General features: G+C 36.4%; 3 protein-coding genes across 6 annotated transcripts; 2 read left to right on the forward strand and 1 right to left on the reverse strand.

Moving 5' to 3' along the window:
* Nucleotides 1–1,637: 1,637 nt before the first annotated feature.
* LOC110638855 (carbonic anhydrase 2) lies at nucleotides 1,638–8,041 on the forward strand. Of its 4 annotated transcripts, none has more exons than XM_058128988.1 (9): nucleotides 1,638–1,993; nucleotides 4,123–4,193; nucleotides 4,429–4,569; nucleotides 5,454–5,502; nucleotides 5,713–5,829; nucleotides 6,041–6,094; nucleotides 6,473–6,558; nucleotides 7,080–7,189; nucleotides 7,639–8,041. In XM_058128988.1, exons 1-9 carry the CDS (start codon nucleotides 1,940–1,942, stop codon nucleotides 7,797–7,799), a joined length of 843 nt encoding a protein of 280 aa, XP_057984971.1. In that variant the 5' UTR covers nucleotides 1,638–1,939; the 3' UTR covers nucleotides 7,800–8,041. The 4 variants fall into 4 exon arrangements, with proteins under 4 accessions (XP_057984971.1, XP_057984972.1, XP_057984973.1 ...); XM_058128989.1 differs by having other exon boundaries at nucleotides 1,678–1,993; nucleotides 4,126–4,193; XM_058128990.1 differs by lacking the exon at nucleotides 1,638–1,993 and adding an exon at nucleotides 3,510–3,700.
* Nucleotides 8,042–9,664: 1,623 nt separating this feature from the next.
* On the reverse strand, nucleotides 9,665–11,906 carry LOC110638856 (2-methylene-furan-3-one reductase). Its single transcript, XM_021789576.2, has 4 exons — nucleotides 11,465–11,906; nucleotides 10,940–11,263; nucleotides 10,184–10,343; nucleotides 9,665–10,005 (listed from the first exon to the last, which is right to left on the reverse strand). Exons 1-4 carry the CDS (start codon nucleotides 11,888–11,890, stop codon nucleotides 9,740–9,742), a joined length of 1,176 nt encoding a protein of 391 aa, XP_021645268.2. The 5' UTR covers nucleotides 11,891–11,906; the 3' UTR covers nucleotides 9,665–9,739.
* A 1,028-nt stretch (nucleotides 11,907–12,934) lies between these two features.
* LOC110638857 (uncharacterized protein At4g28440) lies at nucleotides 12,935–15,116 on the forward strand. The gene is made up of 3 exons (XM_021789577.2): nucleotides 12,935–13,105; nucleotides 13,968–14,201; nucleotides 14,596–15,116. The coding sequence occupies exons 2-3, from the start codon at nucleotides 13,979–13,981 to the stop codon at nucleotides 14,784–14,786; spliced, it is 414 nt and encodes a 137-aa protein (XP_021645269.2). The 5' UTR covers nucleotides 12,935–13,105; nucleotides 13,968–13,978; the 3' UTR covers nucleotides 14,787–15,116.
* Nucleotides 15,117–23,720: the final 8,604 nt, after the last annotated feature.

Here is a 23,720-nt window from a genome sequence, read left to right on the forward strand (position 1 = left end):
TTAAGGGAGGGGGCTATAAAAATTAATCCTTTCTCTCGTTGTCAAGAGTTAATGCGTGGAGACGTTTCTAAGGCTCCAAGTGAAAGCAGCCACCGAGAAAGAAGAACCGGATGAGACGGGAATAGATGGGACAGATACCGTCACACGATAAATTTGTAAAAAAGTTAAAAAGAAGTTTTCAAGAAAATGGAGCTTGAAACTGCACCTTGGAATGGGATTTGACATCAAGTCCTGTGTTTTCAGGGAAAGCAAGGCAGGGGGGTTGGTGGGTCATTGCAAACACATGAGCAATTACCACACTGCATGACAAACGAAAGCCTGTAGGAATTGCGAATGTCTATGAGCGTCTACCCATCCACACACACATAGAGGGACCATCTTTAACTTTTTACTGCAAAAAGGGCCTGACCGACCATGCTCTCTTCCTAGAAGCTCCCATTATTGCTTGCTTATATCATCCTTAAACACGCAAGCATTCCAAGTCTACCCACCTAGTTAGTCTTTCATCAACCTTTTATCAACATTATAAACACCATTTAAGTCAAAAAGATTGGCAGGCCATGGAAACCCATAGAAGATAAATTTCCAAATTATTGCACTTAATTGTACTAAAGTTTTTCTTATTCAAGTGTATTTAAAATTAAATTTAATATACTTTAATACAAATACAAATCATATTTATTTTTCTTCCTTCCATGTTAACTAGCTTGGGGATTTTTATCTTTTCTCTGGGCTTGGGCCTTTGTTATTCCTTTGGGCTCCTGTGTCTGGGTTATCCTTTAAGCCCATGTTGTATTTTAAACCCAGATCTAGCTTTCGCTAAAAAAACCACACAGAGAATACAACAAGAATTTGAAGGACAACATAAGAAAATTAATGAGGCAAGAATTCTGTGCTTCAATGGGAAATACTCCAAGTCACTCACAATGCAGCACGGGATACACTCGGTCTACCATGGATTCAAAGTATAAATATATGGGACATTTAATGGTGCAACTTACAAGCTAAGCAAGAATGATGATATCAAAGATGTCTTTCCTGCTCAGGCATCAAGTGCTGCTTGACATTTAAAAGCTTAGTGAACATTGGAGTAATCAAACCTATAAATCTGTTACTTTTTTACAAATTTTCTACTGAACTTGTGTCAATTGAATGGTGCATTGATATAAAACAGTCTTGTATCAGTTACCTTGATGCACAGAATTAACCAACATCTGCAACCCTCCATTTCCTGATGTATGCTGCACTTGATGTTCCCTTGATGTAAGAACAACCTCCGTTGTACCTTCCAGTTTCCAAGTACTTTGACGTTGAGACACTTTGCTTGTGCCTCAAAGTACCTCTTCTCTGACAATGCATAAACAAACATTACTTAATTGATGTGTACAATTCTAGTGTAAGACAGACATCATGATATAACTAAATGGGAAACAGAAATTTTCCTTTTCTTTTCACTCTTCTTTGTTGGCATATGAATGAGAATTTATTACAGAACACATATGGACATGATTAACATCAAATTGAATTTGTCTTTTTCGATCGTAAGACTGAGACTAAAGAACAAGAAGCAGAGAATTAATGTCCACAACATAAAAAGATTCTCATCCACAGGATAGATGCTCTTACTATTACCTCATCTTTCACTTTCTTTATCCAATATTGAAGAAAACTTGTTTCCTTTACATCCTCTTGTTCTTAAAACTTTTATCCTTCCCTCTCCCTATTGTATGGTCTACCATTCCACATTCTGGAAAGAAACCCAACTCCTCAAATTTTCAGCTGCCCCCTCTACTGCCTTTGGTGCCCAATTTTGCAGCCCAAGAGCTAATCATTTGGCTTCCAATTAGACTTAAAATAGAACAGCTTCCGCATTTCATCATTGATGTTTGCTTATTGAACCTGTTTGGCAGGTGGGAAAGGAAGAGCACTGAATAGAAGCATGGCTGGAAATTTTAGAAAATGTATGATGTTATGTTGTTCAAGAAAGGTCTCGGTAAGTTGCAAAACTTGACTCTCTGTAACAATTTTTTCTTTTTTGAATCTTTTGGTAAAAATGTATCATACTAGTTCAAGTGTTCAACAATAAGTTAACAAAACAAATGGCAGCCGGCCGGCCTCCAGCCTCCTGTCATTTACAAAAACTTTATTGAAGACGAATGGATAGTTTTTCCAATCCTAAATAAAAATATCAGCAAGAGATCATTATCTAAATGAGTTGAGTGGAGTTAATATAATATCCTATATTTTACTCTTTATCTCTACTAAATTTAATAAATATTTATACAAATTTTTAAGTAAAATAAAAAAAATTAATCAATTACTATTATTTTTTTTGTAAAAATAGATAAAAATATTTTTTTTTCTGGACCTCTATCTAAGCAGGTGGAAATGGAAAAATGTGAAGCATTATATTATTTTCTATGTTCACAAATAGAATTATTCCACCTTGGTCTTTGGATTTAATTTTTTTCAAATCCATAACTAGGTTTAGAATCTCCATTTAAACAATAAAATAAAATTCGTACACAATTGCCTAATGGGGAATTATTTATTTGTCCCATCCAGTTTATTTAGTTTGTTATATTCGAATATTATTATTATTATTATTTATTTGTTAGAAGTGAAATAAATATATTTATTTTTATTTTATTTATAAAAAGAGGGATAAATATTATAAAGCTCTATTTATTTAAAAAATAAATTATACATAAAAATATATATTTATAATTTTTTTAAAAAACTATTTTATATAAAAATATTTTTTTATTTAATATATGTCATTATTTACAAAATTTATTAAATTTATTTGTAAAAATTAAAAAAAAAAAAAGTTTAGGAAAATATCCTCTTATTTTAAAGATAAGAGGTCATCCTTTCTTACTTTGAAGATATTCTCTTTTATCTTCTTATTTTAAAGATGAGAAGTCATTCTTTCTTACTTTGAAGATATTCTCTTTTAATTAATAATTTATTTTTTTATTAAATTTTTAAATATTTTTAATATTAAAAAATAAAAAAATATTTTCACATTTTTTTAAATAAACAGAGCTTAAATAAAAAAATTTGTTCAAATATTTTAAAATTAGATATTTTTTTATAAAGAATTTGTGAGGCGTATATTACTTTAATTAGAATTTAAGAAACAATGGAAGTAATCATTTCAATTGGACTCTCCTCAGAAACTGATGCGCATTACGGTCACGTTGCTTCCTGCCACGTGTTAACATCATACGTTCTCTTCTCGCCATTGACCTACCCGTCGAAACTCCGGCTACACCGTCGTCGCCTTCTTTCCTTTTCCTCCCTATTTTTCGCATCCTTTATTGAACGGGTCCAAACATGCCATTAACATAATATCTCTAATTATAAATATTTTTTTAAAAAATTACCATAAGAATTTAAAATTTTTTTTTACTCAATATATAAAAATAATAATAATAAAATATTATTAATAAATATAAAAATATAATATTAATATCTTATAATTACGAAAAAAAAAAAACAATGGATTGCAATAATTTTCCCAAGTGAAAGAAAATGGGAATACTTGGTCCGTTGGTCAAAGAGAAAGTGCGGTATTTATGTGAAGCCACAAGCATGTGAGTTAAGTGAGGTCCTTAAATGGAGCCTAGCTGATCCCTTCCTAAACATACAGAAGGAAAAAGCCCAACCGGAATCTCACATTCTCTCAGAGAAAAAGGTCCGTAATCAGATATGCTTCTTCCACTGCTCACTACTATATGCACCGATCCCGATTCTGATTTTGCATCGTTTTTCGTTCTTCTCTTTTCTAATTCAATCAGCTTCCACACTTCATCCTTGGCTTCCTCACTTTTCATGGATATAATTAATCATTTCCTCTTCTCTCATAACTAATCTTTTTCTTATTATATTGTTTCTGGTTTTTGACCAATCTTTTTCTTATAATCTTGTTTCTGGTTTTTTACCTTCATTTTTGCTGATACTGTGGAATATTTCAGAAACGCAGCGTTTTTGTTCTTTTTCCCTATTTTCTGATATGGCTTCTGGAATATGTGATGCTAGAAAAGTCCAAAAGGAGACAATTAATGATTTATTTTGCTTTCTCTGTGTTTTAATGTATGGAATATTCATCATCATCAGCAGAAGGAAGAAGACGACATGGCAAACGACTCGTACGAGGAAGCCATTGCAGGACTGTCCAAGCTTCTCAGGTACTGTGGCGTGTGTGTCCTTTCAGCGTCCAAACAAACAAATCCTTAGCAGAGAATGATTTTGAGTCGTCGTCGTCGTCATTTTGAGGACGCGTTATCGGGTAGTTATGTTACCACGTGGGACCCATTGAATGAGCGGCTTGTATCAGCGCTCCGTGAAGATGGGTCCCCGCTTTTAAACACCGCGATTAACTGATTGTTGTTTTTTCTGTTTTTGATCTGACCTCGTTTGCAGTGAGAAAGCTAACCTCGGGAGCGTCGCCGCCGCAAAAATCAAGCAGATAACGGCCGAGTTAGAGGCGGCCAGTACGGCAGCGTTTAGCCCGGAGGAGAGGATGAAAACCGGGTTCATCCACTTCAAGACAGAGAAATATGAGTACGTATTTTTCCTTAGGTGGGGTTGTTAGTTGGTGGAGTATGCTGTCCGTCTGATACCTCTCATGAATTACATAATTGAAATGTTTTAATTGAAATTCTATACAAATTAAGAGATACTCCTAACGTCAAGTTTTTTTTTGAAATGCTCCTAACGTCAAGTTCAAAATTTATGAGTGTTAAATCAAATTATAATTTGAAAAATGTAATGTTCCAAACAATATTATCCTAAAAGAATCATTGGTTGAGTTTAGTGTATAAGTTTATATTATATGAGACTTATATTTTAAATTTAAGAAAGAAATTATTTTTTATTTATATAATAAATATTAATATTATTTTTTAATACTCTCAATATATTTTAAAATCTTTTATATGTTTGGGTGTGTTTGTACCAACAAGGCAACAAACTTTAAACTCAACTCAACTAAGCCTAAAAATTTGGGATCGGCTATATGGATTCACTTTTTCCACTCTGAACGATTTTGGGTTAAATCCTCATAAATGTGTAATGCTTCTAAGTCATCATGTTGTACTACTCTCCTCCAAGTCAATTTAAGTCTACCTTTTTTTTCTTTCAAGGCAACAAACTTTAATTTAATAATATTTAAGTTGCTTTTTTAAATTATATAATTTAATTAAAAAATTTAAGTGATGTTTGTTGCTGTAATTAAGCTCTACGTTTATATATACTATTATTGGAAGCTTTTAACTCTTTAATTATGCCGCAATGAAATCCTCTCTTTGAAATGGAAACGTTGAAATGAAATCAAGACATTGAAATGCCAAAGGGTAATAGTGAACATAAAAGTTGAAAACATGACAAAAAGTCACTGCAACAGCAGCAGCATAATTGGGCTAATAATGGCACTTGTCTCCTTTCAGGAAAGATCCCAACCTGTACGGTGCACTAGCCAAAGGCCAGAGCCCCAAGGTTAGTGTGTATACATGGGCACTTCAATATGATAGCATTCCAGAATTTTTGTCAATTTGTTTCCATCTTCTAGCTGTTATTTATCTAGCTAATCAAGTGGGGTTTTCATATAATGACTTGTTTGCTATTATCTTTCGATTATTTCAATTTGATGCATGAATCATCATGGGACATACACAATTGAGCTAACTTAACGTTTTATATATGCAGTTTATGGTATTTGCTTGCTCAGATTCTCGAGTTTGCCCTTCTCATATCCTCAATTTCCAACCAGGAGAGGCCTTTGTGGTCCGCAACATTGCCAACATGGTCCCTCCATATGAAAAGGTTTGCTTAGTAATAATCCTTTGGTAATCAATCGTTTTGGTGTGGGCTTCAGACAATTTAGAAATCAAATATGCCCCACATATTCTTTCTTAGATAAATTTAACAAAAAGTTCATCTTCTTGGCCAATACATTAAAAGTTGACTTCTTAATTAAATTTTCAGAAGTATAATTGATTTACTTTGAATTAATTATCTGTTTGTTTGTCGGCAGACGATGTACTCAGGAGTGGGGGCTGCCATTGAATATGCAGTGCTGCATCTAAAGGTGAATAGTCAATTAACCTTTACTCTTAACGCATCATTAGGTTAATTAATTCTTTAATGGTGCTGGCTCTTTATATTGACAATTATGGAGAGGAACGTGAAATCCAGTCATTACTCTTCTTACCCCACATGATTTTTCACTGATACTGCCAATTGCCAAATGGCCCCAAGCCAACCACCAAACTGAGAGATTCATGTGTCTTCCACTTCAGTTTATTTTTATCTACTAGATATAAGAACATTTCTTGGATTATTCATTGTCATATGCTGTAATACTCTTTTGTTGCCTGAACTGCATATCAAAAAATAATGGATAAATACTGTAAGTTTTATTACTCGATCGCTTTCTTATCATCTTTTCCTTGGAATGAGAGGTTAGGTGGAGAATATTGTGGTTATTGGCCACAGCTGCTGTGGTGGTATAAAGGGGCTCATGTCTATCCCAGATGATGGAACCACTGCTAGGTAAGACTTCAAATACGCCTAGTTTGTTATATATGTACAAAGAAAATAAACGTAAGCAATAAGCATTATTACGCATTTTGGCTTTTATTAGGTTCTAAAAGCTAGGTTCCCCTCCCATGTGCTGTTGTTACATTTCTTATTCGACTTGTAACAATACATTCATTATTAGTTTCTCTCCAATCATGTCTAGTCCAGATGAATAATCTGGAATATATAGCTAAAAAATACTTTGTTGACTGGTGCCATATTCTTGGAGAGGAATCTAGAGAGCAATAAAAAAGCAATTACTGTAACTTTCGAACTTCAAATTTGCTTTCGGATAATAATTTCAGTATACCACTCATAGCTGCTTTTCTTTCCCCTAGCCATGGCAGATGGTTCTTTACTTAAAAAGTGTATGACACCATTTGTTTAAATTCTTATTACCTAGTACACCTTAAAGTATTAGAAAAGTTCATTTATATATGGATTGGTGTGTTGCAAATTCAGGGGATCATTTAGTTTTTTTCATTAATATGCAGTGAATTTATAGAAAATTGGGTTCAAATCTGTTCGATCGCAAAGACCAAGGTTAAGACAGACTACAGCAGCTTAAGTTTTGAAGAACAATGCCTCAACTGCGAGAAGGCAAGTTATATTTGGTGCAGCTTAATTTTGAATTTGTTTGTTTATTTATAATGTATTATTATATTAATCACGTTTGGTTTAAAGGGAAATCTTCAAATAAATAAGAGACAAAGAAGAAGGTTCCCTTTATCCTTCATGCTCAACCCTTTTTTCTTCTTCTTTTTTTCAAATGCCTTTACCTTAACTTCAATGTTTAAAGGCTACCGACAAAATGCAACTTGGCATCAGATTCTAGTAGAGCCATGTGACTCATAGCACAAGGCTGATGAAGCCTATTAATTTGATAATGGACAATTAATTTAAATTTGATCATATGCTGTTCAAAAGTTTCCTCAGTTGAGTTGGGAATCAATTTTTAATTAAATGGGTTTCAAATAAAATTGTAGGAACTAATTAATCAACCTTATGGTGTCTATTAATTAATTATAGTTGTTACTGAACAAATGCAGGAAGCTGTGAATGTATCACTGGAAAACCTGTTGACATATCCATTCGTGAGAGAGGGACTGCTGAAGAAAACTCTGGCACTGAAAGGTGCACACTATGATTTTGTCAAGGGAACTTTTGAGCTCTGGAATCTTGATTTTAAGGTTACGCCCGCTGTAGCTTTATGAGTTATTCCTGCAACCTCATGACCCTTCTTCAATATCAAATATATAAGAGTGTTTCTCTCTTGCAGTGAATTCTGTAAATCTCCTAATCAATAATAGTTTGATAAAATGAAACTGTGCCTGCCTTGTAATTTAATTTGAGTTCATTTTTCCCTTCAAAGTCTGGTTTGTAATTTTTTTGTGATCTTGCAATGTTGGACTTTGTATACACACTACAGAATAATATCGTCAATCTCTTCCAAATATACTCCCTAAGCATTGAGTATTTTTATCGTGGAAAGGTAAATATCGTATATCGTATTGGCAAGCCCCGCCATTGGTAGTATTAAAATTAATGTGGACACATCTTATGATTATGAGCCTTCAGAAGCAGGTTATGGAGTGATTGCCCGCAATTCACAAGGTCTTTTGTTGGATGGATGCTTGGCCTCCTTCATTTGCTCCTCCACTTTAAGCACAAGGTCTGGTTATGAAAGCAGCTGTTCTTTTTGCTATTTCCAGAGGTTTTTTCTCAATGTTGTATTGAATCAGATTCACTACAAATTTGTAATATTTGATTGAATCCTGCAGCTCCAATTCCATGGGAATTGCAGGCTATCATTCATAATGTTTCTGCTTTCCTGTTAGCAGACCAGGGCCTCAAGATTGCTTTTACTAATAGAGTAGCTAATTGGTGTGCAGATTGGGTTGCTGTTTCAGCTAGGAAAAGAAATCTTGTAATTGGGTGGACTACAAATCCCCCACCTCATCTTATATCCCTTTTAAGTATTGCTGTTGTTGGCCATGAATGATAGTTTTTTTTTTTTTTTGGGAAAAAAAAAAGTAGTAGGCCAATAAATTTCCATGGGAAAAGTATATGTGCTTGTGAATTGAAGACCATGTATGGTGGATAATTTGACATTGAAAAAGGGCTTCCATGATCCATCACCTATTTTATCATCTTGGACTACAGGACAAAAGTAAAATAAAATTTTGAAGGCCAGTATTGACCTAAATATATATGTGGCTAATATTTCCTTTTTTTAGTGTCAAAACAAACCAATAGGAAAAAGAGAGAACATTATTTGAACAAATTTATCTATTTTATTCAATCTGTTTATTGGAGGAAAAATGAAAGAAAAGAAAACTAAAATTTGCAAAATTCATTAGGTGAAAAGAATATGCATCTAGAAAATCCAAGAAACTAGGCTCTTCTAATAGAAAAAATTCATCTTTACACAGAGATTCAGCCTTATTCTGTCGATGATACAGTAGATGTGCTCTTCATCGACGCTTAATGCTATTCTTTACATTCATCAAGGAAATTCTTGTAAGCTTCCACCATATATATCATTTTTTAAATTCATGAATTTTTCTTTTTAGACTTGATTCATCATGGACTCAAAATACAATATATATAGTAAAACTTACTTATTAAATTCATAATTCTTATATATTTATTTTTTAAATTTATAATAAATCAAATATAAATAAAAAATTTCTTTAAATTCATATCAAATCGAATTTAAGTAAGAAAAATGCTATCCATCCATCTCTAATGCATTCATTTTTGGGCTTAGCACAATAAATTTATTTTAGTTTCATTAGATATTTTTCTTTTTTTTAATCTTGAGAGCAATGCAAGTACTAAAATTAGCAGCAATACACAATAATTTGAAACCTAGCTATCAAATATCTTCTTTCCATTTATCTTGGATGGGCTAGACTAGGCCGAGACAGAACCTTTTATGCCCAGCCCATCTGACGAGCTCTTCGGCCTAATGGCACTTCCCCCTTGCCAAGATAGGTAAGTCACCGAAGGAATCAGCACTTACCCTGCATATTTCTAAGGTAGAAAGTAGAAACCACCAATCCATCTGACATTGGAATTGAGCATTCAAAGTCTGTAACTCGAATTATATATATATATAGTGCATTACAAAATGGCCCCATTTTCTACTTCATCATGGAATTGGATGTATAACAACCTTGCCAGTAGCTCGGTTAGTTTCAATGTATGAGAAAGCTTCAGCAACCTTGGAAAATGGGAATGGCCCTTTTGGATCAATTACTGGCTTTATCTTTCCACTCTCCAAATATGGGTTTAGTTTCTTAAGAACTTCTCCATTGGAAGTCAACACAAATCTAAAACCAGGGGGTGTGACTGCACCAGTTAAGGCCACTACACTGCCCCCTTCTTTCACAGCCTTCACTGCCCTATCACATTGCCCTGTCATCAACATTTGAATAAATAAAAATAAAGACATTGTTTCATCAAATTGAATGCAAACCAAAACTTTTCCAAAATTTAATATGAATTACTTATTTTGGCTACTTTCAAAGTGATGGACAAAGATCAATGCATTAAGCTTCCCAAAACCAGCATAGCAGTTAGTACAAAAGCTTACCAATAGCATCATATACCACATCAAACTTTTCTGGCAAATCTTCAAAGTTTTCCTTAGTGTAGTCAATAGCTAAATCAGCACCCAAGCTCTTTAACTTCTCCAAATTTCTAGTGCTTGAAGTAGCCGCAACTTTAGAAGCACCAAACACATGTTTTGCGAGCTGCACCAAGCAGATCAAGATTTTATACACATATATGTGCAAGTATAGGATACATGTTTCTTTCTAGACTAATCATTACAAAAGTATATTCATGTTCCAAGAATTTGAGGTTGTTGGCACAAATCCTGTTCCCAATTCTAGTGAACTCAGTTTAATGCAATTCTTCATTTTCTTTTGGTTTCATTCCTCTACCCATGAAGATTAGCCTGTTCATTGCATGATTTTAACAGCCCACAGGATGCTGTAATTGACAACCTAAACAAGTTCAATAGGAAACACAAGCTGAGGAAAGCCAGAGACAATCACAAGCTATAGATAATTAAAGAAGTCACAACAAACATGAACAGGAAATAAACAACTATATGATTGATACGAAGCTTGTAAAATTCTGACAACAATCAAACCCATCTATGGATGGTGGAACATACAATGGATTTACACTTTCATAGTTGCTGAAACTGAAAAGTAAAGGTCTTTCTTCAAACAACTTGCTATTAGATAAGAAGCAAACACAAGCATTTATCTTTCACAATAACTGTCAGTCATGAGTCAACTCATGGTATTAGAAGAGGAAAATTGAATCCAAGATTGCATACCTGAATCACTAGGCTTCCAACACCACCAGAACCATTTAAAACAAGAATAGATTTACCAGCAGAAAAACCAGTCCTTTCGAGACCCTCATATGCTGTCTCTATGGCAAGAGGAAGTGCAGCAGCCTGTACAAAATCCAGATTCTTGGGTTTCAATGCCAATAACTTCTCTTCCACAGCAGTATACTCAGCTAACGAACCAAACTGTTTAGGGCCTTCCAACGCTTTCTCATTTATGTCACCATATACTTCATCCCCTTCCTTTAGTTCCTTTACTTGACTGCCAACTTTTACCACCACCCCAGCAACATCATATCCTGGAACAGTCTATGGGGCAAAAATTACAATCCTGTTAGCCCATAACTTTGCTGCAGTCAACCTCAATTAGAAATTGGAAAAGCAAAAGGTTATAGACGAGTAAAGAAAATTCATTACCACTCAAGAAACCAGAGGGAAACAAAACCAATTTAAGTAACGTTTCCTCAGAAACCAATCACAGGTAAGTGAAATAAAAGAAGAAGAAAGTACCGGAAGAGCAGAATCAGTGGCCTTGAACTTGCCCTGCCTTCTCTTGGCATCAACTGGGTTAAGAGCAGCAGCAACAACCTTGATCAAAACCTGGTCCTCTTTCACTTCAGGCACAGAAACTTTCTCATCAAACTTCAAAACATCCACACCTCCATATTCGCCATATACCCAGGCCTTCATTTCAGGGGGTATGGAGGAGACTTTGGTAGCTTGGGTTGAAGCAGGGGCTGCTTGGGAATTTGCAGACACTCTTAGGCGAATGTGAGAGATTGAAGAAGAAAAAGTTTGCCTAAGAGTGGTGGATTTCTTTCTACTAGTTTCTGGGAAAGTGAGGGAAAATCTGAGAGAAAATGGTGGTGTGAGTGTGAGGTTGGATGAGAGTGAGTGAAAGGCTCCGAGTTTGAGGTTTGGGATTGTGGCTTCCATGTTTCCAACTGTTACAACTTATCTCTCCCATTTTATATATATATATATATATATATATATATATATATATATCATTTGACAACATTTGCAAATTTATAATAAAATCCATATATTAGTTACTGCTTAAATGTATATGGGCGTAAAATATTCAGATTTATTTTTTATTTTTTAATTATAAAATAATATAATATAATAAAATTTTCAATTATATTTTTGTAATTTAAATATATAATATAATATTGATAAATTAAAATAATAATATTAAAATTAAAATAAAATAATAAATATTATAAAACATAGGGGCTATTTAAAAATAATGTATCATAATAAATATTTTAAAATAAAAAAATGAATCTAGACTTTTTTCTGTCTATTTATATCAAAGTAATTGCTGATTTATAAATTTATTAAAATTTTAAATCTTAAATGAATAAATTTTAAAAATATATGAAATAATTTAAAGATTTTACTGAATCGAATAAGAGAAGAACAACATCAATTAGCATTTTACTCTAAAAATTATTATTTTATAAATTTTATGGAATTTATTTTAAATTTTATTAAATTTAATAAAAATTAATTTTAATTATAATTAATTTCATAAAATTGAATTTATAATTAATTCTAATTTTATAAAAACTAAGTATATAAAATATATAATTCGATTAAATTTCACAAAAATTTCGTGAAAAGGAATTAAATCAAATATAGTGTTAAGATAATAGAAAATACTCTTTTATGAATATAGAAAATTAAAGGAATCATAAGATGGTAAGGGCAACTTACTGTATATGATATTTTATAAAGTATTATATGATTGTAAAAAAGATAATAAATCTATTTATTTTATAAAATTAATTAATTTATAAAAATAAATAAAATGCTGCATCTAGTGCAATCGTCAGGTATACCCACGGCATCATACATTATTGACTCTCTAACCGGGAGGAGGATAAGCCTATACAAGGTGAGTAACAAGGGTAAACGAAAAACCAAACAAAGGAGGATCCTAACTTCGAAGGGAAGGGAAGGGAATGGTAAGTCAGACTCAGATCCCAGTCATGTTGTCCAATCAAAGAGCAGTGGTCCCTATTCACTCGCCACTAAAACCCTCTTCACTTCTACACTTCTAGTCTAGAGCCGACCAGAAGCCCACCTCTCCTCATCTCTCCATCAGATCTCTCTCAAACCAATTCTACTTTCTTTTCCAAAGAGGTGATCCCAAACCCTAGCTTCCTCTATTTCACTCTATTCTCTTATAATTTTTCCCCCTTTTTCAGCTTTTGATTGTAGTTATTATTGATGATCATCTTTAACCCTAAAACATTTATGGGTGTTATGGCTTTTTTTTTATCTGTCGTGGATGCGTTATTTTCCTTTTCGATCCGTTTCCTGACCATGAAATTTGCGATTTGTTGTGCTATAGAGATAAATGTCGATTGTTTAACTTGTAATTTTATCTTGTAGTAGTGAAATTTGTGGATTTTTTGTTTGTATTTATTTATTTTGTTAGCTTTTGATATATATTTTTTTATCCCCAAAACATTTATATTTGTTTTGAGCATTAGATGATCATAAGTTCTGGGTCGAAGGCGGGATTTTAGAATTTACTATGCCTTTCGGTGTCAATAGCCTTCAAGCGTTGAGTTGCTTGGTGATGTATTTTGGGTGTGAACTATTGATGTCTAATGCGAGCTTCATTTTTTTCTTTTGTTATAATTTTTGAGCTGAGTTGGTTTGCATTGACCTTTGATTTTTGTGAATGATTCAATAATCTGATAGTTGTAACTTTGCTGGGGATGCAGTGGTTTCTTATAGATGTGTTGCATTTGGACCAGCATACTTATAGCTTCACTTTCTAAATGTGGTCATTTTAAGTTTCTTAACAGCCAAACAAATAATTTCTTTTCTGTCTTTTGGAATATTTAATTTTGTTTTGTGGGGATGAATAGTTAATATTTCTCTCATTCTTTCTTGTGGATGCAGCTATTTCGATGTATTTAGGGGGTTTTAACTTTTCAAGTTTTAATCTCCCACTTTGTCAAAGTTATTCACTTTACTACTCTTGCCAATGTAGGTTTCTTGAAAATGGCTGAATCAAAATCAGGATTGCGGAAACCTGTATTCACCAAGATTGACCAGCTCCGCCCAGGCACCAGTGGGCATACTCTCAATGTGAAGGTTGTTAGTACAAAGATGGTCTTGCAGAAGGGCCGTTCTGATGGTCCTCAAGTACGCCAGATGCGAATTGCTGAATGTTTGGTAGGAGATGAAACTGGAATGATTATCTTTACTGCTAGAAATGATCAAGGTATTTTATATTTTTTCTTTGGATCTGTATTTAGGTTTATGCACATCAAGTAATCAAATGTTATGTGAATGGCAATTAAAAAATTTAGTTGTTCTAGATATTTAGCATATTGGTCTTGGCTCTTTCCAAGAAGTATGGCTGGTCTTAGTTCTTGAATTGGTGGTGGTTAGGCTATCCCATTCTTTTTTTTTTGTTAATTTTTTTTTTATGTTTTAACGGTTAAATATAAATATATTCAAAGGCCTCTTGTATTGTTCGTCACATTATGGCAATGCAATTGGCATCAGCTCAAGCAATAATAAAACTAAAGCAGCTATCCTCATGGCATTTCTACTGATACATAGTTTTTACAACTGATGTTTTATTTAACATTTTTATTTTTTATCTTGATTAGTGGACTTGATGAAAGAGGGAACTACTGTAACCCTTCGCAATGCAAAAATTGACATGTTTAAAGGATCCATGAGACTTGCTGTGGACAAATGGGGACGTGTTGAAGTAACTGAACCTGCCAGCTTCACTGTGAAGGAGGATAACAACCTGTCACTGATTGAATATGAACTTGTGAACGTAGTTGAAGAGTGACTTCTTTGTGCAACGTTGCCAGCATTACTAGATGATGATATGAGAATAAAAAACAAATCCAGCAAAGCAAATTACTGGACGTGTCTTGTCCAAAAATGCCTGTGAAAGTTCACATTTAGGAAGAAGAAATTTGCAAGTTAGTACCGCACTAGTTGCTTTTACTTTGACGGCAGATCCAGCACAACCCGGCGAGTTAAAGCAGTTGCCTTTGGAAACTTAGCATGGTTTGCTTGCTAATCGAACTTATTACAGATATCAAATTTATCAAGTGTATGTTGCTGTACTCGGTTTATTATGGTTCAATGCTTAATCTTTCTATTTAAGGTAGCATTTTTCGATCTTATTTCTGCGCATAAATTTTTTACTGGTTGGTATTGTAATGTTTTTGGTTTTTGTACAATGGTAAGATAAATATAGGACAAATTATAATTTGAAACAAAATTATCTGTGGTGCAATTAAGTCTGTAAATTAGCCCTGTTAAAGTTGAACTTAAATTAGCAGGTTTTTCCTCTCTTTAAAATTTCCGATTGTACTTTTCTTTAATATAGGAAAACCCAATAATTTCTCTTGCTTGACATTCTTTGTCCTCTTAGTTGAGGATGATTTGTTTGGACTTCCAAACAGTAATCTTTTTTGTTCAGCCTAGGATGACTTGTGCACTGTTACAAATTGCAATTTGCATCCCAATTCACTTTGTCTTTTATAGCCATTTCTAGCATTTGTGATTTCTGCTGGCGGCATTTGCTCGATGGGTTTTGATGAAACTGGAAACGAGGAGCTTTTTTGCCTTTATGTTAAAGAGCATACACTTTAATAATGTGCTTTTTAATTATTTGTTATTCTAATTATAATTTTAACTAATTATCTAAATAAATTAAGTAATTGCTCACATAAATTTACGCAAAGCGCGAGATTACTAGCATTAATATACATGTATATGAATATCAACTGCCCTTACTGTTGGAATAATACTTTACTTCACTATTTATTGGGCTAATTTTTGTTAGCCATCTTCCAATATTTGAGGTTATTACATTTTCATCATTCGTCTTTAGTTTATGTCTTTAGTTTGTTATCATAAAATTTCTCGACTTTAAAATTTGTTATACTAAAATTTCTCAATTTCAGAATTTATTACACTTCAGTCTCTTAACTTTTGAAGTTGTTATATTTTCATTCTTCATTCTCAGTTTATTACCATAAAATCCCTTAATTTTAGAATTTGTTACACTTCAGTCTCTCACGCTAAAAGCTCCTTATATCTCCGGCTAACTTTATATGTGACAATACCACAATGTAAAATAAAAAGAAACTAAAAAATGTCACATATGAAATTTATATCACTCTTCCTCCTCACTCTATTTTTCCTTTCACGAACTCTCTCTCTCTCTCTCTCTCAACTCTCTATCTAATCCCCCTTGTGCTCTCTCTTATCACTCTCCCTCTCTATTCTCTATCTCGAGGACAAGTTATTAAAGGGGTGATATTGAAAAATTAAATTACCAAAAGAGGGTGGTATATAAACTATTTACTAAAAGGGGATGAAAATTGATGAGTTGGAAGAGAGAGAGAGAGAGAGAGTGTAACACTCCAAATTTTTAAATTTTTTTTTTGTAAATATTGATATTTTATTTTATTTGAATTTTAGGAAATTATTTGGAATTTTTTCGGATTTTAGAAACCGGGTTCGATTTTCTAAAAATATAAACTTTGATGATTTTTAAAAATTAATTTAAAGACTACGTGGTAAAACTAAAAATATATTTGTGGTCTACGCATTTTTCTCAGTTTTCTATAATTTTTTCAGAATTTTTGGGCCTCATTTTTTGTCCCAAGGCAGAGTAAAAATTCAAAATTTTGTATTTCGAATCGAATCAGCCTAATCGAACTGGACCGGATCGAACCGGTCGAATCGAACCAGCTCCTTTTTCTTCTTCTTCTCTTTTTCTCCCGCGCACGTTTCTTCCTTCCTCTTTTTCTTTCTCGTTTTCTCTCTCCTCTCTCCTCCCCTTGTCGCGCCGCCGCCTCCCCTGCCACCCCAGCCCGCCAGCGCCCGTCCCAAGCCGCCCCAGCTCGCCGACCGCCGCCGGGAACGCCGGAAAAAGGTGCCCGAAGCGACGCGACGCGCAAGCGCGCTGCTTAGTCTTTTCGACCGAAATCCTACCGATCTGACCACCAATCGGACCGAATCTTGTATCTAAATCCATCTACTCGTCGAGAGCTTTCCATAGACACTAAGAACACCGAAATCCATCGAGCAGTTTGTCCAATTTTTGCCCGGGAAGTTTTAGCCAATTTTGACTTTTGGGCTAGATTTCTCGCAAACCGTGAACCCCACGAGAAAACTGAGAGTACCGGAACGCTCCACTCGTCGAGAGCTTTGCGGCAATATAAATTTCAAATTTTTCCGACATCGTTTTTCGGTTGGTCCCACGAAACTTCGCAGTATTTTTCCAAGCATTTAATGAGCTTAGAAATTTTCGTAAAATTTATGTACTAACCCCCGTGTTGTGGGCTTCGTGTAGGTATCTTCAATTCGTGGAAATTCGACAGTTGTCCAGGTCTATGAATTTTCGGCCAGACAGACCGATTACCGAAAAAGTCTCCGAATTGGATCGAGGTTTTGACTACCCCACCATTGTCAGACGTCCCGAGCACGTCCCCGAAGTCGGAATCGACATAGGTAAACCCGAACCTTACTTTTTCATAAATTTCTAGTACTTAAATGGGATTAAAAATCCATAAAGTATTTGTGGTAGCTCAGAAAATTATGATTCTTTTTGCATTAGCCTAGTAATATTGCTAAGGACCGCGGGGCAAAGTTTTAGAATTTTTAGAGCTTATTTGGGCAATTTTTGCAAAAATGATCAATTGTAAGGACTAAATTGAAATTTTACATATTGTGATGGATGACTGATTTGATGGGCCCAGGAGGGGCTGTGTGATATGATTGAGTTGTGGATATATGAGTTGTGAATATAGAAGTGTGTTTTGAGCCCTTTTGCAGGTTAGGTAGGTCCTAGGTATAGGGGAGACTCTACCGGATTTTCGACACGACTTAGGACGTATTTGGTCTTTTCTTAAGTTTGTATTAAGTCAGATTTATTAAATAATTGTAATAAAATTGTCAGGTGAGCCGGGACAGCCTTATTCCTCCGCTCAGCCGCCACAGTGACCGCTGTGAAGTCTGTGAGTAAAATATTAATTTTAATTGTAATTTCACTATTATTATATGTTCAAGCATGCCCATGCATCACTTATATGTATGTATTTATGTAGTTAAACTCTAGGCACTTTTTATGTTGCATTCATAACTGTTAAAGTGCCATGGATGTTGTTGTGGTAATTTGGAGCAGTGTGCGTGCGTTGGCGTGCGTGTGATGTGGTGTTAACTATGGATAGGACGGGTAGACACGGCTTGAGTTCTTCGCTGGGACCCCGATTTGGTTTATTAAGCGAAAGTCCGGCTTGAGTTCTTCGCTGGCACAGGTTGGATTTAAGAGAGCTGTATAGGGAATCAGCTCCCATATATTATTATTAATATTAATGGGTGTGTGAGTGCTCCAAATTACCTTTTTGATGTTGTGATGTGAAATTATTGCTGATGTTGCATTTCACTCTACAGGGTGCATTAGTTTTAGATAGTTATAGAGATTATGGTTAAAATTGATATTTTACTCTCTGAGTTGAACGCTCACTCCTGTTCATTATTTTTCAGGCTACAGGAGGATTTTATTGTGGTTAACCTACTTTTCTCCTTCGCAGGTTGTTTATTAATATTTGTGTAATTTTATTAACTCTTAGAATTTCCGCATGTGTTAGAAGTATTTATTTAATTGGGTCTGTAATATTATTATCATGTTGGACCTGTAGACGCATAATTTTATGCATGTTTGAAGGGTTGGATGAGGGAGCTGAGCTCCCATTTATTTTATGATGATATGAGTATGTGGAGGGTGAGCTGAGCTCCCCAGTTGATTACTTATTGTGTTTATAGGTCGGGTGAGTCAAAAACTCTCCATTGAAATGTCCATTTTATGGCCGGACTCTGTCCGGTTGATTTCCTGAAATTGGGCCTAAATGGGCCTTAGAGTTGGGTTAATGAATAGTTAGGCTTATTAAGGACCTCGGGGGCTTTAGGCTAGCCCAGGTCCTAGGTCCGGCCCATAGGTTGGGTCATGACAAATGTGGTATCAGAGCTTAGGCTCTAGATTCTTAGGGAATGTTCGTCTAAAATGTTGGGAAGAGTCTACTAGGAGTCACATGCGGAAAATAGGGTCCATGTTCGTTTTGCATTGTCATCTTTGCTTCTAGTTTTTGCTTCATATAATTATGTATAAATATGAGTCTATAGAGCTGTGTAACATGCTGTTTTGAATTTTGTGGGCTAATGCTGTTGAATTTCAGGAAAATACGTAGAAGCAGGAGAGTTGCCACTGCACCAGAACCAGATGTGCCTGACGAGGTGTCAGCACAGGATGAGGCGCCTGCCCCAAGGAGGCGGGGTAGGAGGCCTAGAGCTACTCAAGTAGAAGAGCAGCTGCCAATAGTTCAGGATCAGTCTTTTATGGTACAGGGTCCCATGGACCCAATGGCAGCTACTCTAGCTGGGTTGCAGAGAACCATCAATATGATGGCGCAGTATATGGTCCACCCTCCATAGCAGCAGCAGTCTACCGCACCAAGAAGAGAACCTTACAAATAGATAATCAATTTCAAGAAGTTGGTGCCTGGTACTTATGAAGTGTCAGACGATGCATATCGGTTTTTGGATTCCTGCAGACAAGCAGGAACAGAGTTGCAGTTCACTGATAGAAGACTTATAGAGTGTATGCAGCATGTCATGGGGCCTATGCCTAGACAATAGATGAATGACTACAAATTACCTCGGAAGGACGGTTTGTTGTGGACTCAGTTTGTGGAACTGTTCATCAACCGGTTTGTACCAGAAAGTTTCAGAGATCAAAAGCAGTGGGCCTTTGAGGCCTTAAGACAGAATGGCAGGTCTGTAGATGAGTATGCTATAGAATTTTTGGAATTGAGTAGGTATTCCCCTACAGCAGTAGCTACAGAAACTATGAAGGTGAAGAGATTCCTAAAGGGGCTTGACAGGAGGTATGCAAACCTAGCCATGATGTCGGATCAGTCTTTTGATGTGGTGGTTGATCGAGCCAGACAGATTGAGATTAGCTATGCTGTGGATGACAGCGGAAGGGCAAAGAAAAACAGAGCAGAGGGTTCTTCAGGTGTTCCCATATGGGTGCTTCGGATAGTGGTGGCCAGAGTAATTACAAAGGAAGAAGTAGGAACAAGAAGAGTGGTTTTAGACACAAATCCCAAGGGTCTGCACTGTGGTACGGATCCAAAGAAGTGGTCACAGCCTGGGTACAGCAGCCTGGTCCTGGTCTAGATCTTCCTTGGCACCTTGTGCACAGTGTGGAAGAGGACATTCAGGACCTTGTATGATGGGTTCAGGAGTATGCTTCAGATGTGGCCAACCAGGTCACTTTGCTAGGGAATGCCCCGTGTTCAGTGAGTCACAGATGGGGTCACAGGATTCTATTGCAAATGTTCCTTGACAATTGTATCCTAGTGCTCCAAAGATGGCAGTGGGGCCGATACAACAGGCCGAGGACAAGAAGGACATGGATTTGGAGGCGGTCAGAGGTAGAAGTCAAGACGTGGTTCTCGCCACTCAGGTAGGGTCAAGCTCGGGTTTTCACCCTGACCCACCAGGATGCTCAGGCTTCCAATGCAGTTGTGGCAAGTATTCTTCTAGTCTGTTCCTATGAGGCTCGTGTTTTGATAGATCCGGGTGCTACGCACTCATTTGTCTCCCCTGTGTTTGCCATGAGGTTGGGTAGAAACCCTACCACTTTAGAATGCCCTTTGTCTGTAGCTACCCCGCTTAGTGACAACATAGATGTAGATATGGTTTTTCCGAGTAGCCCAGTAGTAGTGGATGGAAAGATCCTCTCAGCAGACTTAGTTCCTCTACCAGTGATAGATTTCGATGTAATTTTGGGAATGGATTGGTTGGCAACTCATTATGCCACTTTAGACTGCAGGAATAAAAAGGTGTATTTTCACATACCTGGTGTGGAAGAGTTTAGCTTTGATGGTGACAGGAGCGTGGCTCCATATAATTTGGTGTCAGCAATTAGTGCTAGAAAAATGTTGAAGCGTGGATGTCAAGGGTATTTGGCATTAGTGAGAGATACATCTGTAGAAAGTGTCAGCATGGAAAATGTTCTTGTTGTCAGAGAATTCATGGATGTCTTGCCTGAGGAGCTTCCAGGGTTGCTGCCAGAAAGGGAAATAGAGTTTTACATTGATGTTGTGCCGGGTACAAACCCCATATCAATGCCGCCTTATAGGATGGCGCCAGCAGAATTGAAAGAGCTAAAGGAGCAACTACAGGAGCTTCTGGACAAAGGTTTTATACGTCCGAGCACTTCACCCTGGGGTGCTCCTGTTCTATTTGTGAGAAAGAAGGATGGGTCATTGAGGTTGTGTATCGACTACAGACAGCTGAACAAGGTGACTGTGAAGAACAAGTATCCACTTTCTCGGATCGATGATCTGTTTGATCAGCTCCAAGGGGCTAGATTCTTTTTCAAGATAGACCTGCGATCAGGCTACCATCAGTTGAGAATCAGGAATGAGGACGTGTCCAAAACAGCATTCAGGACAAGATATGGTCATTAGGAGTTCTTGGTGATGTCTTTTGGACTCACTAATGCACCAGCAGCCTTCCTGGACTTGATGAACCGGGTGTTCAAGCCATTTTTGGACCGTTTTGTCATCGTATTCATAGATGACATTTTGGTATACTCTCGGACCGAGGAGGAACACGTGTGGCACTTGAGAATGGTGTTGCAGACTTTGAGGGAGCACCAGCTATATGCTAAATTTTCAAAGTGTGAATTTTGGCTAGAAAGCATCTCATTCTTGGGACACGTGGTTTCTAGTGAAGGTGTTCAAGTGGATTCCTAGAAAATTGAAGCTGTAACTGATTGGCTTAGGCCTATAACAGTCACTGAGGTACGAAGTTTTCTGAGCCTAGCAGGCTACTATAGGCATTTTGTGCAAGATTTTTCCAGGATAGCGGCTCCCCTAACTAAGTTGACTCGGAAGAATGTTCCATTCATTTGGACAGATGACTGTGAGGAGAGTTTCCAGAAGCTTAAGGAGTGTCTAACCACTGCCCCTGTATTGAACTACCTATGAGTGGTGAAGGATACATCGCGTATTGTGACGCTTCCAGAGTTGGCTTAGGGTGTGTTTTGATGCAGAATGGAAAGGTAGTGGCTTATGCTTCAAGGCAGCTGAAGAGGCATGAGCAGAACTACCCCACCCATGATTTGGAAATGGCGGCTGTAATCTTTGCACTAAAAATCTGGAGACACTACCTGTATGGTGAAGTGTGCGAGATATACACCGACCACAAGAGTTTGAAGTACATCTTCCAACAGAGGGATTTAAACTTGAGACAGAGGAGATGGATGGAGCTTCTAAAGGACTATGATTGCACCATCCAGTACCACCCTGGGAAGGCCAATGTAGTAGTAGATGCTTTGAGCAGAAAATCGTCTGGCAGTTTGGTGCATATTTCAGCAGAGAAGAGACCGTTGATTCGGGAAGTACATGAGTTGATGGATCAAGGTTTAATCTTAGATCTTTCAGACGAGGGGATATTGTTGGCTCATTTTTCAGTGAAGCCAGACTTGCGAGACAGACTTAGAGTTTCCCAGCACAGAGACCAACAATTGATGAAGATCATAGAAAGAGTACAGCAAGGTGAAGGTGGAGAGTTTGGATTTGCCAATGATGGTGCCCTTATGCAAGGTTCTAGGATATGTGTGCCCGATGTGGACAATCTCATAAATGAAATCATGCAAGAGGCACACTATACACTGTACAATGTCTACCCAGGCTCCACTAAGATGTACCATGATGTGAAAGATAGCTATTGGTGGAATGGCATGAAGAGAGACATAGCAGACTTTGTGTCCAAGTGCTTGACTTGTCAGAAGGTGAAGTTTGAACACCAGAGACCGTTAGGGAAGCTGCAAGAGCTCCCTATCCCAGAATGAAAGTGGGAAATGATTACTATGGATTTTGTGATTGGGTTGCCTCGTACCACACGAGGATATGATTCGATATGGGTAATTGTAGACCGCCTAACCAAATCAGCTCACTTCTTGCCAGTAAAAACTACATATTCTGTGGCACAGTACGCCCGGCTTTACATTCGAGAAATAGTCAGATTGCATGGAGTTCCTGCTTCCATAATATCTGACAAAGGGCCCCAGTTTACTTCTCGATTTTGGAGGAAGTTGCAGGAGGCACTTGATACACAGTTGAACTTTAGTACTGCTTTCCACCTCGCATGCATCGGACAAATTGAAAGGACAATCCAAACACTGGAAGACATGCTTCGCATGAGTGTTTTGGATTTTGGAGGTCAATGGGAGGATCAGCTAGCTTTGGTAGAGTTTGCCTACAACAACAGTTATCATTCTAGCATAGGGATGGCACCCTACGAGGCACTATATGGAAGAAAGTGTAGGTCTCCTCTGTGTTGGACGGAAATGGGAGAAGCGAAGGTGCATGATGTAGACCTAGTGTAGTACACTTCAGAGATAGTTCCTTTAATTAGGGATCGATTGAAAACAGCTTTCAGTAGGCAGAAGAGTTATGCATACCTCAGAAGGAGGGATGTAGAGTTTGCAGTAGGCGACTATGTATTCCTGAAAGTTTCTCCGATGAGGGGAGTCATGAGATTTGGAAAGAAGGGCAAGTTGGCACCTTGGTATATTGGACCTTTTGAGGTTACTGATAGAGTTGGAGCAGTTACCTACCGGTTAGAGCTACCACCCAACCTTTCTCATGTTCATCCTGTGTTTCACATCTCCATGCTCAGGAAATAC

This window comes from Hevea brasiliensis, chromosome 10 (assembly GCF_030052815.1).
Source record: "Hevea brasiliensis isolate MT/VB/25A 57/8 chromosome 10, ASM3005281v1, whole genome shotgun sequence".
In the NCBI taxonomy this organism is placed as follows: Eukaryota; Viridiplantae; Streptophyta; class Magnoliopsida; order Malpighiales; family Euphorbiaceae; genus Hevea; species Hevea brasiliensis.

What these genes read in the sequence shown, in the direction of transcription:
- LOC110638857 (XM_021789577.2), top strand. Translation starts at nt 13,979, where the DNA reads ATGGCTGAATCAAAATCAGGATTGCGGAAACCTGTATTCACCAAGATT. An exon ending in TACTGCTAGAAATGATCAAG is followed by an intron (nt 14,202 to 14,595) that starts GTATTTTATATT and finishes TATCTTGATTAG; the next exon opens with TGGACTTGATGAAAGAGGGA.
- LOC110638856 (XM_021789576.2), bottom strand. Translation starts at nt 11,890, where the DNA reads ATGGAAGCCACAATCCCAAACCTCAAACTCGGAGCCTTTCACTCACTC. An exon ending in TTGGAAGCCTAGTGATTCAG is followed by an intron (nt 10,344 to 10,939) that starts GTATGCAATCTT and finishes TGCTTGGTGCAG; the next exon opens with CTCGCAAAACATGTGTTTGG. An exon ending in TGTGGTATATGATGCTATTG is followed by an intron (nt 10,006 to 10,183) that starts GTAAGCTTTTGT and finishes TGTTGATGACAG; the next exon opens with GGCAATGTGATAGGGCAGTG.
- LOC110638855 (XM_058128988.1), top strand. Translation starts at nt 1,940, where the DNA reads ATGGCTGGAAATTTTAGAAAATGTATGATGTTATGTTGTTCAAGAAAG. An exon ending in TTCAAGACAGAGAAATATGA is followed by an intron (nt 4,570 to 5,453) that starts GTACGTATTTTT and finishes GTCTCCTTTCAG; the next exon opens with GAAAGATCCCAACCTGTACG. An exon ending in TGGTCCCTCCATATGAAAAG is followed by an intron (nt 5,830 to 6,040) that starts GTTTGCTTAGTA and finishes GTTTGTCGGCAG; the next exon opens with ACGATGTACTCAGGAGTGGG.